At 46.0% G+C, this 18,902-nt stretch overlaps 1 protein-coding gene across 1 annotated transcript in view; it reads left to right on the top strand.

Annotated features, from left to right (window-relative positions):
• LOC309568034 (beta-1,4-galactosyltransferase 3-like) overlaps positions 1 to 18,902 on the top strand; it is a 58,406-nt gene that overhangs the window by 38,437 nt on the left and 1,067 nt on the right. Inside the window, exons 2-5 of the mRNA XM_082273612.1 lie at positions 557 to 792; positions 5,127 to 5,314; positions 9,788 to 9,910; positions 11,580 to 11,684. Coding sequence (XP_082129738.1) covers positions 557 to 792; positions 5,127 to 5,314; positions 9,788 to 9,910; positions 11,580 to 11,684 — 652 coding nt within the window. The remainder of the gene's footprint in view (positions 1 to 556; positions 793 to 5,126; positions 5,315 to 9,787; positions 9,911 to 11,579; positions 11,685 to 18,902) is intronic.

Genomic DNA, 18,902 nt, shown 5'->3' with positions numbered 1-18,902 from the left:
ACATGGAGTGCGCCCCCTCTGTTGGGATGTACATGGAGTGCGCCTCCTCTGTTGAGATGTACATGGAGTGCGCCCCCTCTGTTGAGATGTACATGGAGTGCGCCCCCTCTGTTGAGATGTACATGGAGTGCGCCCCCCTCTGTTGGGATGTACATGGAGTGCGCCCCCCTCTGTTGGGATGTACATGGAGTGCGCCCCCTCTGTTGAGATGCACAGACGACAGTAAATGACTTTGCTAATGATGGGAGTGTATAGCACTGGTGTCAGCATTACTGCTCAAAAAGAGATTAAAACAATAATTAAATGTAATGTGTGTGAGATGGCAGCTTTTAATGAGCCGCCCAACAAGGCAGGGACTCTGTAATATGAACTGTCACCTGGAAAGCCAGACACTATAAAACTGCCCTTTATCCAGCTTTTCTTTGATCATTAATTTGGGCATTTAAAGAGACTCTGCCACCAATTTTCATTGCAGATAAAAGCAGAGAAAAATCCAATTGTTTTACATGCTGAATTGCAGTATTTTCTGATGTCTTGTTTTTCTTCCTGTTAACAGGAGGGCCAATCAGAGTCCAGCTGCCAGAGACCCTGACACTTGAAGATGTGGTGCATAAAAACCCGCACGTGACCAAAGGAGGGCGCTACAAGCCGCCGGACTGTGAGTCCAACCATAAGACCGCCGTCCTCATCCCTCACCGCAACAGGGAGCAGCACCTTAAATACCTTTTATACCACCTGCACCCCTTCCTGCAGCGCCAGCAGCTCAACTACGGCATATATATCATCCATCAGGTAAGGCCAGCATGGGGAAGGGCTCAGTACTCGGGCCGCTTCAATCATACTTCTTAAACCATCCTGATGGTAACAGCCAAGATATCCCTTGTCCTTTGGTGTATTTCTGAAGCCATGCAGGGACGGCCCACAGGAGACATAATGTGGCCCCTTGAAGATTTACCCCCACTCAGTTTGGCTCATTGCTTCAAGTTTGATATGCCTGGTGTAGGCAACGCTAAAGCTGAACTCTGGGCACAAAAACTTGCATTTCAATGTTTTCCGCAATAGCTACAAAGACTATAAATCCAGTTTGTGCACCCAATGCCTTTGCAAACCCAGATATCATCTTGTAAATGTAGCAGTGACATCATCACTGTGCTGTACATAGCCTGTGCAGAGAGCAGAGCTGTGGGAGGGACCCAGCAGGCTCCACCCCCTACAGGCTGCCTGCAGCAAACTACATGAGGGGGCGGAGACCAGACCAGTCACCCTGCACAAGGAGAGAGCAGCAGTGAGCGGTCTTTATTACAGGAAAAGTCTCACACTGGATTACTGCACAGATCTGGAAGAAATACACAAAGCACACCCAGATTCAGGAACAATACATGATGAATGGATGTACACAAGGTTTGCTGACCCCGGAGTTCAGCTTTAAAAAAAAAAACAAGGAAATATACTAAAACTGAAGCAGACAGAATCTGCTGCAGCTGTGCATGGTAGCCAATCAGCTTCTAACTTCAGTTTGTTCAATTAACATTTGACAATAAAACCTGGAAGCTGATTGGTTTCTATATAGAGCTGCACCAGATTTTGCACGCTCCAGTTTTGGTAAATCTCCCTGCACAGTGTTGTACAGTTCTCCCTGCTGTACTACAGGCATCTTACATTCCTCTATTGGGCTACAGACACCTCTGACAAGACTATAGTCCCCTCCTACTAGATTACAGACACCACCCACTCCCCTACTGGACTACAGACACCCCCTACTGGACTACAGAAACCTCTGACTGGATTATAGACTCCTTCTACTCCTCTACTGGATAGACATCTCCAACTGGACTACAGAGACCTTCTACTGCCTTACAGACATATTCCACTTGACTACAGACCCCTTCTCCTCCCCTACTGGACTACAGACCCCTTCTCCTCCCCTACTGGACTACAGACCCCCCTTCTCCTCCCCTACTGGACTACAGAACCCTCTAAATGGATTATAGACTCCTTTGACTCCTCTACTGGATACAGAAATCTCCAACTGGACTACAGACACTTCCTACCCCCCTACTGGATTACAGACATCTCCAACTGGACTACAAACACATCCTACTCCTCTACAGACATCTCCAACTGGACTACAAACACATCCTACTCCTCTACAGACATCTCCAACTAGACTGCAGACACCTCCACCTCCCCCTACTGGACTTCTGACATCTCCAACTGGACTACAGACACCTCCTATTCTCCTATTCCCCTACTGGACTACATACATCTTTACCTGGACTACAGACCCCTCCATCTCCCTTACTGTGCTACAGAAATCTTCAACTGGACTACAGACACTTCCTACTCCCCTACCGGATTACAGACACCTCCAACTCGACTACAAACCCATTCTACTCTCCTACAGACATCTCCAACTAGGCTGCAGACACCTCCATCTCTCCAACTGGACTACAGACACCTCCATCTCTCCAACTGGACTACAGACACCTCCATCTCCCCTACTGGACTACAGACACCTCCATCTCCCCTACTGGACTACAGACACCTCCATCTCCCCTACTGGACTACAGAAACCTCCATCTCCCCTACTGGACTACAGACACCTCCATCTCCCCTACTGGACTACAGACACCTCCATCTCCCCTACTGGACTACAGACACCTCCATCTCCCCTACTGCACTACAGAAATCTCCAACTGGACTACAGACCTCTCTACATGGACTACAGATACCTCCATCTCCCTTACTGCACCACAGAAATCTCCAACTGGACTACAGACACTTCCTACTCCCCTACTGCACTACAAACAATTTATATTCCTCTACTGGGTTATAGACCCCTCTGACTGGACTATAGTCCCCTCCAACTAGACTACAGTCACCTCCAACTGGAATACAGACACCTCCTACTTCCCTAATAGACTGCAGACCCCTCCTACACTCCTGCTGGACTACAGATTTTTCCATCTGGAATACAGACCCCTCCTACACCCCTACTGGACTGAAGACACCTCGTTGCCATTACACAGGGGGGGGGGGTTCTGCAGTCCCACAGGGAGAACTGGGCTGATATTACTTGATATTACTGCTGGGGGGTTTCAAGGAAGCAGAAGTAGGGTTCACCAAAGGTTGGGAGCTCACTGGATTCTGGCAGATCATCGGACCTTTGTGGCTGCAGGATTTTTAATTGCCTTTGATCTGAACAATCAGCCTATTATGAGTTGGTGAGACATGTGCTCTGCTATCTCATTTCTTATCAGTCCGGTTTATGCCTGGAGTAATTATTGTTGGGGGGGGGGGGGGGAGTTGAGGCCTTTTCAGGTCACCAGGTTGCCTTTAACCCATCAATGACATTTACAATGTTTACCAAAAATAAACCAGATTCTCCTGAATAGCTGGTTATCTATCAGGGGTTGGGAAAGACGTCAGTTTTCCTGCTAATCCTGAATTACCCAATGAAATGAGAGCTCAGCCTCTTGCATTGTCCTTTTACTGTCTGTTTGTTTCTGGTTTCCCCCAGCTACCATATAAAGAGCTTTTATAATACGACTCTTATCATCCTTCCCTTCTTATCTAATACGACTCCTATCATCCTTCCCTTCTTATCTGAGTGCCAACCATCCAGTATTATCTGTCCCCGAAACCCCAAATATAACCCCGGATACCGCCGGAGCAACAAAGAGCCACAAAAATAACAGGAAAGGTGGAAAATACAACTGCCGGCATTAACAAATCCAACAAAAATGGCATCTCCGTGCGTTCAGGGGACATGTAGATTATTAGAATGCGTTTTGCTACATTTTGTTGGCTGTGATTTCCACTTTTTTCCTGATATATTTTTTAGCAGCTCAGCGGAGTATACGGTATATACACCTTATAGTCCCTCTGTGTCTGGGTTCTGGAGCTCCATATACCTTCTATATTGAACTGTAATTGTACTGCCCCCCTTATGTTGTACAGCGCTGGGCAAACTGTTGCCACTATATGAATCCTGTATAATAATAATAATAATAATAATAATATAATAGCTGATATTTAGAATTTACCTCTTTTTGGACAACATAGAGGAAGGGGAACAAAAATGAATTGTAAAGATCCTGTATTGGGGTACAAAGAACACAACCTGACGGAGGAAGGAGAAGAGTATTATAGGAGAGGAGAGTGGGATAGAGGAGAATTGGAGAAAGGAGCAGAGTCCGCCAGCAGGGCAGAGTATTTCAGGAGAGGAGAGTGGGATAGAGACAGGAGCGGGGACTTTCGCAGTGCAGAGTATTTCAGCAGAGGAGAGTTATAGAGGAAGGAGCAGAGTCCTCCAGCAGAGCAGAGTATTTCCGGTGAGGAGAGTTAGACAGAGGAAGGAGCAGAGTCCTCCAGCAGAGCAGAGTATTTCTGGTGAGGAGAGTTAGATAGAGGAAGGAGCAGAGTCCTCCAGCAATGCAGAGTATTTCAGGAGAGGAGAATTAGAGGAAGCAGCAGAGTATTTCAGGAGAGGAGAATTAGAGGAAGCAGCAGAGTCCTCCAGCAGAGCAGAGTATTTCCGGTGAGGAGAGTTAGATAGAGGAAGGAGCAGAGTCCTCCAGCAGAGCAGAGTATTTCCGGTGAGGAGAGTTAGATAGAGGAAGGAGCAGAGTCCCCCAGCAATGCAGAGTATTTCAGGAGAGGAGAATTAGAGGAAGCAATAGAGTATTTCAGGAGAGGAGAATTAGAGGAAGGAGCAGAGTCCTCCAGCAGAGCAGAGTATTTCCGGTGAGGAGAGTTAGATAGAGGAAGGAGCAGAGTCCTCCAGCAGTGCAGAGTATTTCAGCAGAGGAGAGTGGGATAGGGGAAGGAGCAGAGTCCTCCAGGAGTGCAGAGTATTTCAGGAGAGGAGAATTAGAGGAAGGAGCAGAGCCCCCCAGCAGAGCAGAGTATTTCAGGAGAGGAGAGTTATAGAAGGAGCAGGGACCTTCAGCAGTTAAGAGTATTTCAGGAGAGGAGAGTGGTGGTCTAGAGAAAGTAGTATAGTCCTCCAGGAGTGCAGAGTATTTCAGGAGAGGAGAGTGGGGCCTTCAGCAGTGCAGAGTATTTTCTATATTTGCTCTTATCAGTTGCTGTTCCCTTGTAGTTGATGATCTCTGTCTCTGCAGGCCGGGAATGCTACCTTCAACCGCGCAAAATTGCTGAATGTGGGTTTTAAAGAAGCCATGAAGGACGAGGACTGGGACTGCTTATTCTTCCATGACGTGGACCTCATCCCCGAGGACGATCACAACCTGTACACCTGTGACCGGTTCCCCAAGCACGCCTCCATCGCCATGGACAAGTTTGGATACAAGTAAGCTGCTCTGTCTCTGACCAAATCCCCAGTATTCTGGAGAACTATCACATTTTCCATCCCAGCTGCAGTTTTATTACATTTCTTGATTTTACTTTTTTTGTTTTTAATGGTTTTCTTGATTTTATGGGTAATGGGAAGGTAGTGCAAATCTTTTTCGAAAGCAAGTGCAGCAGTGAATAGTTTTCATTTTCTCGGTTCTGTTTATTAATGTTCCTTCACCCCGAGGCCCCCATCATACAACACACATTTATGGAGGTGACCTCACTGCACTCCACCTGGGATGATTGCAGGGTTATTAGTTCTTGGGTTTCTAGAGTGAGTCTGACAGCAGTTTGGAAATTCTTTTATGATTCATTTATGATAATTTGCTGCTTCTTTTATGAAGGAAAGGTGGGACAGGTACTAATGTGTGTATTCACAAAGTGTCTTAAGAGAGTACCTGAAAATGCTTGCTGAATACTTAATGGTTCTCCAATATGGAAAAAAAAATAAGTCAGCAGCTAAAAATCCTGTAGCTGCTGACTTTTAATAGCAGGACACTTACCTGTCCAGGGATCCAGCCCTTTCCTCGCCCTCGCTAGTTCTTGACTAGCCTTCAGTTCCCCGACGCTGGCATCTTAACTGTGGGTAGCTGGCTGTGCTGCTTGTGGCTTCACCGCCAACTGCACATGTGTGAGCTGTGCTGCCCTGTGTGAATGATCCTGCAGTCTTCTGGGACCTGTGACATGTCCCAGAAGACTGCAAGGAGGAAGGGAGAAAGGAGAACTTCTATTCGGATTGCCTAGGCCAGTGGTCGCTAACCTTTCAGACCTCATAGACTACTAAACTCACAATTTTGAATCCCACGGACCACTAACATTAATTTTACATGTCTTATACACACAATGCTCCAGCTCTCTGCCCCTCTCCCCCTGGATCACATTGCTGCCTTATACACAATGCTCCGGCTCTCTGCCCCTCTCCCCTAGATTACACTGCTGCCTTATACACAATGCTCCGGTTTTGTGCCCCCCTCCCCCCGGATCACACTGCTGCCTTATACACACAATGCTCTGGCTCTCTGCCCCCCTCCCCCCGGATCACACTGCTGCCTTATACACAATGCTCTGGCTCTGTGCCCCCCTCCCCCTGGATCACACTGCCGCCTTATACACACAATGCTCTTGCTCTTTGCCCCTCTCCCCTGGATCACACTGCTGCCTTATACACACAATGCTCTGGCTCTCTGCCTCTCTCCCCTAGATTACACTGCTGCCTTATACACAATGCTCCGGCTCTGTGCCCCCCTCCCCCCGGATCACACTGCTGCCTTGTACACACAATGCTCTGGCTCCCTGCCTCCCTCCCCTAGTTTACATTGCTGCCTTATACACACAATGCTCCGGCTCTCTCCCCCTGGATCACACTGCTGCCTTATACACACAATGCTCTGGCTCTCTGCCTCCCTCCCCTAGATTACACTGCTGCCTTATACACACAATGCTCCGGCTCTCTGCCCCCCTCCCCCTGGATCACACTGCTGCCTTATACACACAATCTAATAAACAGACTCCTCATTGGATCTCACCTCCTTATACAGCCATAGGCTTTAGCTCCGTGCTCTTTCTGTGATCAGCACTGCCATTTTAAGTCCCCCCTCCTTCACTGCCCGCTCTTGGCACTACTCCTGGCACCTCCCTCTGAGTTCACAGGAGTCGGAACTACAGAGGAGGTATTGGGTATCCATGTGTGCCGACAGCACGCATTGATACCCGCGCATTGAGAACAACCTTGCACACAACATTGGGAGGTATATATCCACCACAATGTTGATTTGCGACAGAACCCCCCCGAGGGCCACCAAAATTTTCTCATGTGCCATCATTGGTCCACGGCCCTAGGCGATCTGAACCTCCGTCCCTCCCAAGAAAAAAAATACCCTTCCAAATGTGGCAGAAGGAGGAGGACTTAAAGTGGAACTTCTCCTTTGGGGTAAAGCTCCATTTTCAGTGCGTGCTAAATACCTGGAACAGTGACAACTCTTATAAGTTAGAGGAACAAAACTGTATTTGAAGCCCTAAAGCAGAACTCCAGACACAAAGCCTTTAATATATTCCTCAGTAAATAATAATGTGAAAGTGGTGCGCTATTCTATGAAAACATCAATGTGTAGCAATTCTAATTATTTATTAATAAATTAGTAATTCTAATTCATAATCCTATTGAGATCAATAAACCAGGAGATATCATTACAACAAACCTAGAACCAAAAAAACATTGTGATTAGTTTAAAACAAAGGATTTGTGCCAAACAGTGCACTGCAAATCAAAATTGCCAACAACAATGTGAAAAAGTGAATTCCTATCTATTATATATATATTTTATATATATATATATATATATATATATATATATATATATATATATATATATATATATATATATATATATATATATATATATATATATATATATATATAGATGTGCAAGATCCATCCACCTGCTATCCCTCTTTGAGTGCAATGCATGCTCACTGCTTTGAAAAAACATTGTCGCAAAACAGAGGGGTTGTCCAAAACGCACTCTTGTGTTCTGTAAGCGTTTTTGCTATGCGGTATCCTTATGAGAATTCCCTGCTTAAAAAGTGGACGGTCCCATCTGTAGTGGTCTCGCAGGTTAAATAAAGCTACCTTAATTCCGGTTGAGGAGTTCCCGGCCTTTAAAGATCCGGCTGATAGGAGGGCGGAGACTCTGGCCCGTCATATGTTCACTGTGGTTGGTTCGGCAGTTAGGCCGGTATTTACTATTGCCTTGGTGTCGCAAATTCTGACTGAATGGGCTAAACATTTACGCCGGGACCTGGAGGGGAAACCACTTCCCCCTGCCTTTTGCGGAGCTGGCGGATCAGTTGGTCCACACACAGCCATTAATGTCTAAACCACTGGAAACAAAATTGAGTACACCCCTAAGTGATTGGGCCCAAAGTGTCAATATTTTGTGTGGCCACCATTATTTTCCAGCACTGCCTTAACCCTCTTGGGAAAGGAGTTCACCAGAGCTTCACAGGTTACCACTGGAGTCCTCTTCCACTCCTCCATGACGACATCACAGAGCTGGTGGATATTAGAGACCTTGCGCTCCTCCACCTTCTGTTTGAGGATCCCCACAGATGCTCAATAGGGTTTAGGTCTGGAGACATGCTTGGCCAGTCCATCACCTTTACCCTCAGCTTCTTTAACAAGGCAGTCGTCATCTTGGAGTTGTGTTTGGGGTCGTTATCATGTTGGAATACTGCCCTGCGGCCCAGTCTCTGAAGGGAGGGGATCATGCTCTGCGTCAGTATGTCACAGTACATGTTGGCATTCATGGTTCCCTCAATGAACTGTAGCTCCCCAGTGCCGGCAGCACTCGTGCAGCCCCAGACCATGACACTCCCACCACCATGCTTGACTGGAGGTGAGACACGCTTGTCTTTGTACTCCTCACCTGGTTGCTGCCACACACGCTTGACACCATCTGAACCAAAAAAGTTTAATTTGGTCTCATCAGACCACAGGAGATGGTTCCAGTAATCCATGTCCTTAGTCTGCTTGTTTGCGGGCTTTCTTGTGCATCATCTTTAGAAGAGGCTTCCTTCTGGGATGACAGCCATGCAGGGCAATTTGATGCAGTGTGCGGCGTATGGTCTGAGCACTGACAGGCTGACCCCCCACCCCTTCAACCTCTGCAGCAATGCTGGCAGCACTCATACCTCTTTTTCCAAAAGATATGACACTGAGCACGTGCACTCAACTTCTTTGATCGACCATGGCGAGGCTTGATCTGAGTGGAACCTGTCCTGTATGGTCTTGGCCTTCATGCTGCAGCTCAGTTTCAGGGTCTTGGCAATCTTCTTATAGCCTAGGCCATCTTTATGTAGAGCCACAATTCTTTTTTTCAGATACTTAGAGTTCTTTGCCATGAGGAGCCATGTTGAACTTCCAGTGACCAGTATGAGAGAGTGAGAGCGATAACACCAAATATAACACACCTGCTCCCCATTCACACCTGAGACCTTGTAACACTAACGAGTCACATGACATCGGGGAGAGAAAATGGCTAATTGGGCCCAATGTGGACATTTTTACTTGGGGGTGTACTCACTTTTGTTGCCAGCGGTTTAGACATTAATGGCTGTGTGTTGAGTTATTTTGAGGGGGCAGCAAATTTACACTGTTATACAAGCTGTACACTCACTACTTTACATTGTAGCAAAGTGTCATTTCTTCAGTGTTGTCACATGAAAAGATAGAATAAAATATTTACAGAAATGTGAGGGGTGTACTCACTATTGTGAGATGCTGTTAGTGTGTGTGTGTATATAATTTGGGGGTTCAAAGTAATTTTCTAGCAAATAATAGATTTTTCCATGTAGGAGCGAAGTGTCAGGATTGGCTCGGATTGGAAGCGGTTGAATTCATGAGGTCACTCTTTTTTTTCCTCTCTTCCAGGTTGCCTTATAAATCCTATTTCGGGGGAGTCTCGGCACTCTCCCCTGAGCAGTACATGAAAATGAACGGTTTTCCCAACAACTACTGGGGCTGGGGCGGTGAGGACGATGACATAGCAGTCAGGTGAGTCCCGCACCTTTCTCAATGCAAAGCTCAGACAGACGTGGCATTTTCCTTTTCAGCTGTCATCTCACGATGTCATGATTTGTCACGATGAGGAAATCATGTGATTGTGCAATGCAGAGCTGAACCTTATCTGTATATTTCTACAGCATTGTTTATCTAAACAGCAGCCCTGCCTTTATTACATGTAAAGCCACATTTTTTCATGGTTTCTATTATAGTTCCTCACACCTTTTTTTTACCGTACGCGTCATTTGTGGCTTTTCTTCAGATATTTCTGGACTGCTGTCATTTATAGAAATGGGAATGAAAGTCCTGAACTAGACGTGGACTGGCTGTTTTATTATCATTTCAGAGGCTCAGTCACTTTGCTTTTTTTTTTTAACCACTTGACCTCCGGCGGTTTTGCCCCCTTTTATGACCAGAAAATCTTTTGCTATTCAGCACTGTTCTACTTGCTTGCAATTGCGCATTCATGCAACTCTGTGCCCAAATAAAATTTATTTCACACAAATGGAGCTTTTTTTAGTGGTATTTGATCACCACCGGGGTCTTTTTTTTTTTTTTTTTTTTTTTTTTTTTTTTTTTTGCAATTTAAAAAAAAAAAAAAAAAGCAAAAAGGCCTTATTATTTTATTTTTTTTATAAGATATTTTCTACTTTCTGTTATAAAAAAAAACTGGATTTTTGACACCGTAAAATCCTTTTCTCTTAAGTTCATTGACAGACGCAGTTCTCTCTGATTCATATCCTGTAGGGGGCAGTATTACCCTACTGATAATCGGAGAGAACGGCTTCCGTCAATGAAAGATAGAGCAGTGTTTCTCACCTCCGGTCCCCAGGGCCCCACCCGCATAGGGGGCGTCACCCCAACACCCTGAATTCACTGTGTAAGGAGGCAGAGGGCTCTCTGCCCCAACCTCACAAGGAGTGTCACCCCAACACCCTTAATTCACCGTGTAGGGATTCAGAGGGCTCTCTGCCCCACCCACATAGGGGGCGTCACCCCAACACCCTGAATTCACTGTGCAAGGATGCAGAGGGCTCTCTGCCCCACCCCCATAGGGGGCGTCACCCCAGCACCCTGAATTCACTGTGCAAGGATGCAGAGGGCTCTCTGCCCCAATCCCACAAGGAGTGTCACCCCCAACACCCTTAATTCACCGTGTAGGGATTCTGAGGGCTCTCTGCCCCAACCCCACAAGGAGTGTCACCCCAACACCCTGAATTCACTGTGTAGGGATTCAGAGGGCTCTCTGCCCCACCCCGATAGGGGGCATCACCCCAACACCCTGAATTCACTGTGGAAGGATGCAGAGGGTTCTCTGCCCCAACCCCACAAGGAGTGTCACCCCAACAACCTTAATTCACAGTGTAGGGATTCGGAGGGCTCTCTGCCCACCCCCATAGGGGGGCGTCACCCCAATAGCCTGAATTCACTGTGTAAGGAAGCATCTGCACGGTGTAGTATCACCCTGCAGCATCATGTGACTGTTCTAAAGATATTGTAAAAGGTTAATTATAATAAATGTTAAAAAAACATCCTGGGGGGGGGGGGTGCTCAGAGGAGGGGGGGGGGGCTGGTGGGCAAAGTGTAGCACCAGGCATTGGGAGCTTTAAGAAGTGAATTCCTCATTTAATGTGGATTTATTTTGTCTTGGATCTCACAGAGTTGCACTCAGCGGTCAGTTGATATCCCGACCATCGATTCGGCATGGAAGATACAAAATGATAAAACACGGACACGACAAAGGGAACGAGCAAAACCCCAGACGGTAAGAGGACAGGGTGAGCTGAGGGATGTGCCCCCCCCGGTGCACACTTTGGCCTCATACACATGTTCTGTAGTTGCCGTTTTGTGTACACAGACGGGTTTCCAGGTCTTCCTGCTGAAATCGCAGGCCTCATCGGTCTCAGCGGTGATGATTTATAGGGGGAAGCAGTGATTGGTAACCCTCGCAGGTTCTGCACTGAATCCTCCCAAAGGTCAGCCGGCTACTGAGGCGCCCTGTTTGCTGAATGTCAGCGACTCCTGAGGCCACATAGAATTATTGTATTATTGCCTAAACAGTCACCGGTCCTGACTGGTTTCCTTTGGTCACAAGCTCACAGAATGTGTTTAAGGCTGGGAAGGTGAAATATGTTAATCTCTTCATCCTCTACTTGTACCGTGTTATGCAATAATCACATGCAAGTCACACATCTGACTGCTACAACAATTTAGAAAATGTAAGACTTAAAGTAGAATTCAGAATTCCAGGTAAAACCTAACTACTCTTAGAAATGCTCCGTCCCCCCTCCTAACACCTGTTCTGACTAATCTGTGTAAGCCCCGTTCACACTGCGGTGACTTGAGAGTTCGAAGTCACATAATAAATCGCGCCCTGTTAATGGTAATGGAACCGTTCTGATCAGTGCGACTCTGAGCTTCCTGCACTACTTTGGTGTGACCTCAACATGACTTGCATTGACTGAAGTCGTATGCAAGCTATGATGAAGTCGCACAGGGATGTTGGATACAAAGTCACAGCAGTGTGAACAGGGGCTAAGAAAGATCTTTGTATTTTACTCAGGCCTCTCCGGTTCGGTCACACGATCTCTCTGTATCAGCAAGAGGCAGTTGCAGGGAAGAGAAGAGATCGCTCAACAATGCCTGGCGTGGTGACGTCACCCGTAGGCTTCTATGGCCCATTGGTTGTCACCTCTCCCTCCACTCCCCTGCAGCCAGCACTGACTAACACAGGGGAAGCCAGATCACATGACCGGACTGAAAAAAAAAAAAAGGTGTACATACCTCTATCTTATACTGGTTAATTCGCATAGGAGGGGGGAGGAGGGAGTGTTTTAAAGAGTTGTTTTGTCTGGAATTCTACTTAACCACTTAAGCCCCGGAAGATTTTACCCCCTTCCTGACCAGGACCTATTTTGCGATTCGGCACTGCGTGAATTTAACGGACAATTGCGCGGTCGTGTGACGCTGTACCTAAACAAATTTGACGTCCTTTTTTTCCCACAAACAGAGCTTTCTTTTGGTGGTATTTGATCACCTGTGCGATTTTTTGATCATGCGCTATAAACAAAAAAAGAGCGTCAATTTTGCAAAAATAACAATATTTTTCACATTTTTTTATATGAAATTCCCCCCAAAAAAATGTAAAAATCAAAATTATTTAACCTTTTCAGCCAATTTGTTTTCTGCTACATATGTTTGGTAAAAAAAAATGGCAAAAAGCGTATTTTGATTGGTTTGCGCAAAAGTTATCGCGTTTACTGACAAAGGGAAAGATTTTTGTCATTTTTGCTGTTTTTTTTTTTTTTTTAACGCGTAATGGCGGCGATCTGCGATTTTTTTTTTTTTTTTTTTTTGCGGGACTGCGACATTGCGGTGGACAGATCGGATCCTTGACTGACATTTTTGGGGTTACCAGTGACATTTCTACAGTAATCAGTGCTATACATATGCACTGTTACTGTAAAATGACACTGGTAGTGAAGGGGTTAACTTTTTTTTGAGAGGGAGGGGTTATGTGTGTCCCTAGGGGCGTGATTCTAACTGTGATTGGCTGTGGCTTGAGCTGTAGGAACAGTGATCAACGGTTCTACATAGTAGAACCGTATGATCACTATTCTTACACAGGGGAGAATGACAGGCGGCTTGTTTACATTAGCCGCCTGACTTTCTCCCTCTGCAGCGACGATCGCAGAGTGACCGGCGGACATCGGGTCCGCCGGTCACACGCGCGGGGGGGGGTCCGTGACCGCGCCTCAGGCGGCGCGCGCTCGCTCCCCAGAGCCTCACAGGCTAGTGTTGTGTATATATACGTCACTTTGCCTGTGAGGGGCTGACCGCTGCAGTATATCTACTTGCGGCGGTCGGCAAGTGGTTAAATACTTTAGAACAAAGCCCTCCAGCGGCGCCCCCTCACTGCTGAGACCGGTGTTTCTTCCGGGGTTTGCGGGCTCTGGCGATGTGAGTGGATGCATGCGCGCAGGAGCCGCCATTTAACGGCACGGGCTCTGAAAGTCCGGCACGGTAAGATGATGTCATCGGCTGCATTCACTCTGAATATCTCCTAAACGGTGCAAGTTTAGGAGATATTCACAGTACCTACAGGTAAGGCCTTATTATAGGCATACTGTTGGGTACAAAAAAAAATAGACTTCCACTTTAACGCCTTGGCGCCGGCTGCACACAAATATGCGGCCTCTTGGTGGCCAGGCCTTGGCGCAGAGGGGCTGCATATTTGTGTGCATTAGTGCAAACCGCTGTGCTGAGAGTGTGCGTCCTGTGCGCTCCTGGCATAGTTACCGGCGCCTGGTGGATCATGTGACAGCCAAACACATGGCCTTAAGCCCTGCCCCACCTCCGGGCATGTAAAACCCCCCTAAGGGGCCAGCATCCGCCGGCTCCAAGGGGTTAAATATTCACAATATTTCAAAATATTGTATTCCAGTTACTGTATGTGGTTCCTGGTATGGATATTTTATATAAAGTTACATTGGTTCAGTTTTGATCAATGTAAATATAGATAATACCATACCTGTCCTATGCTCCTGGAAATCTCTGAAGTAGACCCCGTTAGTCCTCTTGTTTCTGGGTCTCACCCTGAGTAGCTGATTTGCTGCGCTGTAAACAAAGGAGGCTGAGCGGCTGCTCTGCTAAACGCAGGAGGTCAGCCACTTGGCACGCGCGCCATTTAGAATATGCTTTGCATTTTCTGAATGAATGCAAAGTGTTCTCGGATTGGACGGTGTGAAGCAATCATAATACCACCCCGCCAACACTTTGCATGGACACCCTTTAGAGAATGCATTCTTTCAGAAAATGCAAAGCAAAGTGGCCGACCTCCTGGGTTCACAATGTGTTCAGCAGAGCAGCTGCTCAGCCTCCTTTGTTCACAGCGCAGCAGGTCAACCACTCAGGGCGAGACCCAGAAACAAGAGATCTCTGGCGTTGCGGGGTCTACTTCCGTGATTTGCAGCTTCCGGGGACATTGACCAGGTATGGTATATACATAGTTACCAAGCTGGACCATATAGCTTTCCTGGAATGTCTCTTTAAGGCACTCCTGTCACCAACTGGAAAACTACAGCTGCATGCACAGGAAATTCTATGTATTCAATGTTTATGTAGTGCCAACAATATACGCAGCACTGCTTTACAGTCACATCAGTCCCTGCCCTCAAGGAGGGGACAATCTAAGGTTCCTATGTCACATACATACTACAGCCAGTTTTAGACAGAAGCCAATGAACCGACCAGCACGTCTTTGGTGTATGGGAGGAAATCGGAGTTCTCGGTGGAAAGCCATGCTGCTCAGGCTGACATATTCACCTTCAGTTCAGAGCTGTCCCCTGCAGTACCTCTTCTCAGCCACAAGATGTCCTCAACATTTTACCTAGAAGAATCACTCTGATTCACGCATTAGCACCCCTTAAGGCTTCCATGTCCAAACTATGGCCCTCCAGCTGTTCAGGAACTACAATTCCCATGAGGCATTGTAAATCTCTGACATTTAGAGACATAACTAGGCATGATGGGAATTGTAGTTCCTGAACAGCTGGAGGGCCAAAGTTGGCAAAAAGAAACCCAAGAATAAAAATGTGATTATTGTGAATATTGCCGTACCTAAACAAGGTGGCTGCATTCGTTTTTATGGGGTTTTTCTCCACACCTGGGGATCCTGCCAATAGCATGCTTCTTGTCCTAGAGTAGTGATGGTGAACCTTTGCACCCCAGATGTTTTGGAACTACATTTCCCATGATGCTCAACTACAGTGCATGAGCATCATGGGAAATGTAGTTCCAAAACATCTGGGGTGCCAAGGTTCCCTATCACTGTCCTAGGGGGATAATGCTTTATACACCGCATCTATAGAGGAGCAGTGTTGTCACCCTAGGACAGGACTATGGTGCACCTCCTCTTCACTAGAATATAGAAGAGGGGGGGGGGGGGGTTAGTCCTCAGAGATAACTGGGAACAATGTAACTGATCAATGTCAGCAGTTTATCAAGATTTCTGGAAGGATCACGAAGACTTTTTTTTTTTTTTTTTTTTTCTTTCTTTTTTTTTTTTTTTTACACTTCGGCCCCTTTCACACGGCTCCGTTCTGTCGATGGAGCCATGCTGGTCAGCGGGGATCAATCCGCCTATCCCCCGCTGAGCAGGCGGATGACAGCTCCATCTCCGCTCTGTGTTCAGATACAGAGGTGTCAGATCCCCGCTCTCCTCTATGGAGGAATCGGATGGGAACGGACCGCTTGTCCGTTCTCATCTGATCCGCCAGACGGATGGAAAATAGGGTTTCAATTGGTTCAGATTTGACGGACCGGATCGGATCAGATGGCAGTGGACATGTCTCTGCCGACATCCGATGCCCCATAGAGATGCATGGAGCATCCATTCAGATCCGCCTGAAAAACTGACGGGCGGATCTGAACGGTCCGCCTGTGGGAAAGGGGCCTTAGACAGATATAACAAAATACTTTCTACGGTTTATTTACCAGAATAAAAGGGAGTGAATAGAGGGAGTTTATTGTAAGGGTTCACCTGAAACGCTATGATGTTGCATGGCTGCAGTGTGTAGATCAGTAGCCAGCGTTGTTCTGGGGACGGAGGATTACCGGCTTACTATAGCAATGTTTCTATCCCTGCCAATTCCAATACACTACCACTTTTTTGGCTCCATGCCTATTGGGTAGACTCGGTCTATTGTTCTTTCCTTAGACATTTGTCATGATCTCTAATACAGGAAAGCGGGGACTCTTTGTTGATCGAATGTCACAATAATAAGTCAATACAAATCATGTCTTAAAAATAACACCGATGATTTATTTATTGTCACAAGTTTTAAAGAACATTCCAGACGAGTTGATTCTTTCAGTTATAAAGTGTTGAAATCAAACATTTCAAAACCTGTACAACCCCGGAATGTTCTGATGCAGTCATGGCATGACCTGTCCTCGTGTACTGGGAGGGATTGGGATGACATTGTTAGGGTGGGGCAGGTTTAGGTCACTCAACTGTCTTACATTCTTCATGCCCTCCCAATAGTTCAGGCTGCGTGCTGTGCAGTGACTTGACACTGTATAAAGCAACGGTGTTTCTTCCAGGTATACGTCCCTGTACACAGGCACAGAAAATTCCATATTTATATAGCGCCAGCAATATTTATATAGAGCCAGCAATATACCCAGCACTGATTTACATGCTGTACAGTCACATCAGTCCCTGCCCTCAAGGAGCCGACAATCTAAGGACAAGAGATTTCATCTCCAGATACGAAAATCTTTCTTCACAGTAAGGCCCTTTCACACAGGCGGTGCACCCGATGACTCGGTTTTGCTCATCGGGGATCGATCCCCTCTGAGCTGGCAGATGACCGCTCCATCCCTGCTCTGTGTGCAGAGAGACGGAGCTGTGAGATCCCACCTCTCCTCTATGGAGAGATCGAATGAGAATGGACCGCCTGTCCATATTAATCCAATCCTCCAGACAGATGGAAAATAGGGTTTCCGTCCGTTTGGATTTCACGGACCACATCGGATCAGATAGGAGTGGGTGACAGCTCCGTCTCCGCTCTCTGTGCAGAGATGGAGGTGTTAGATCCCCGCTCTCCTCTATGGGGGATCGAATGAGAACGGACCGCCTGTTCATATTAATCCGATCCTCCAGACAGATGGAAAATAGGGTTTCCATCCGTTTGGATTTCACGGACCACATCGGATCAGATAGCAGCAGGTGACAGCTCCGTCTCCACTCTCTGTGCAGAGATGGAGCTGTCAGATCCCCGCTCTCCTCTATGGGGGATCGGATGAGAACGGACCTCCTGTCCGTTTTCATCCGATCCTGCAGACGGATATAAAAGAGGGTTTCCATCCATCCGGATTTCGCGGATCGGATAACAGCGGGTGTCAGCGGACATATCTCCATTGACCCTGCTGCCCCATAGGGATGCATGGAGCATCCGATCCACCTGAAAAACTGACAGGGATCGGAAAGCCCGTGTGAAAGGCCTGAGAGCTGTGAAAATGTGGAATAGACTCCCTCCAGAGGTGGTTCTGGCCAGCTCAGTAGATTACTTTAAAAAAAGGTCTGGTCATGAAGGAAATCCACTTTATCCACTTCAATACTGGGAATTTTCACTCCCTTCCTGCCCAGGCCAATTTTCAGCTTTCAGCGCTGTCACACATTCGATGACATCCGCACAGTCCTGCAACACTGAACCCAAATGAAATTGTTATTTTTTCACACATATAGCTTTCTTTTGGTGGTATTTATTCACCTCTGGGATTTTTAGTATTACATAAACTAAAAAAAGACTAAAAATCTTGAAGAAAAAAAAGTGTTTTTTCTTAGTTTCTGTTATAAAATTTTGCAAATTATCTTTCATCATAAATTTAGGACAAACAAAATTCTGCTACATTTCTTGGTAAAAATAACCCAAATCCATGTTTAATGTTTAGTCTGTGAAACTTATAGAGCCCACAAACTATGGGATATATCTGAAAATTGATCAATCCTGATGTACTGACGGCCGATCTTATTTCATGAGGCCTGAAAACCTCAGGACAGTACAAATACCCCCCAAATGTCCTCTTTTTGGAAAGTAGGCAGTCCAAGGTATTTAATAAGAGGCATGGGAATTTTTTTTTTTTTTTTTTTTTTTTTTTTACATACTGTCACCAGTGCAGTACGGCTTTATCACATAACAGTGTGGCAGTGAGCAGGGTCATTCTATATATATATATATATATATATATATATATATATATATATATATATATATATATATATATATATATATATATATATATATATTTTTTTTTATTATTTACATGTTTTACAAATTTTGTTTTTTTATTACATTTTGCTTATTGTTTTTTTTTTTAAAGATTTTTTAACACACTGACCAGAGCAATATGGTGTTACCATAGTAACGCTGTACTACTCTGGACAAGTGATGAAGGTCTTTTTTTTTTTTAATTTATT

Source organism: Pelophylax lessonae (genome assembly GCF_965119305.1).
Source record: "Pelophylax lessonae genome assembly, chromosome: 12".
NCBI classification, from domain to species: Eukaryota; Metazoa; Chordata; class Amphibia; order Anura; family Ranidae; genus Pelophylax; species Pelophylax lessonae.
The sequence above is the reverse complement of the archived record's forward strand: the minus strand, read 5'-3'. Positions and strand labels throughout refer to the sequence as shown.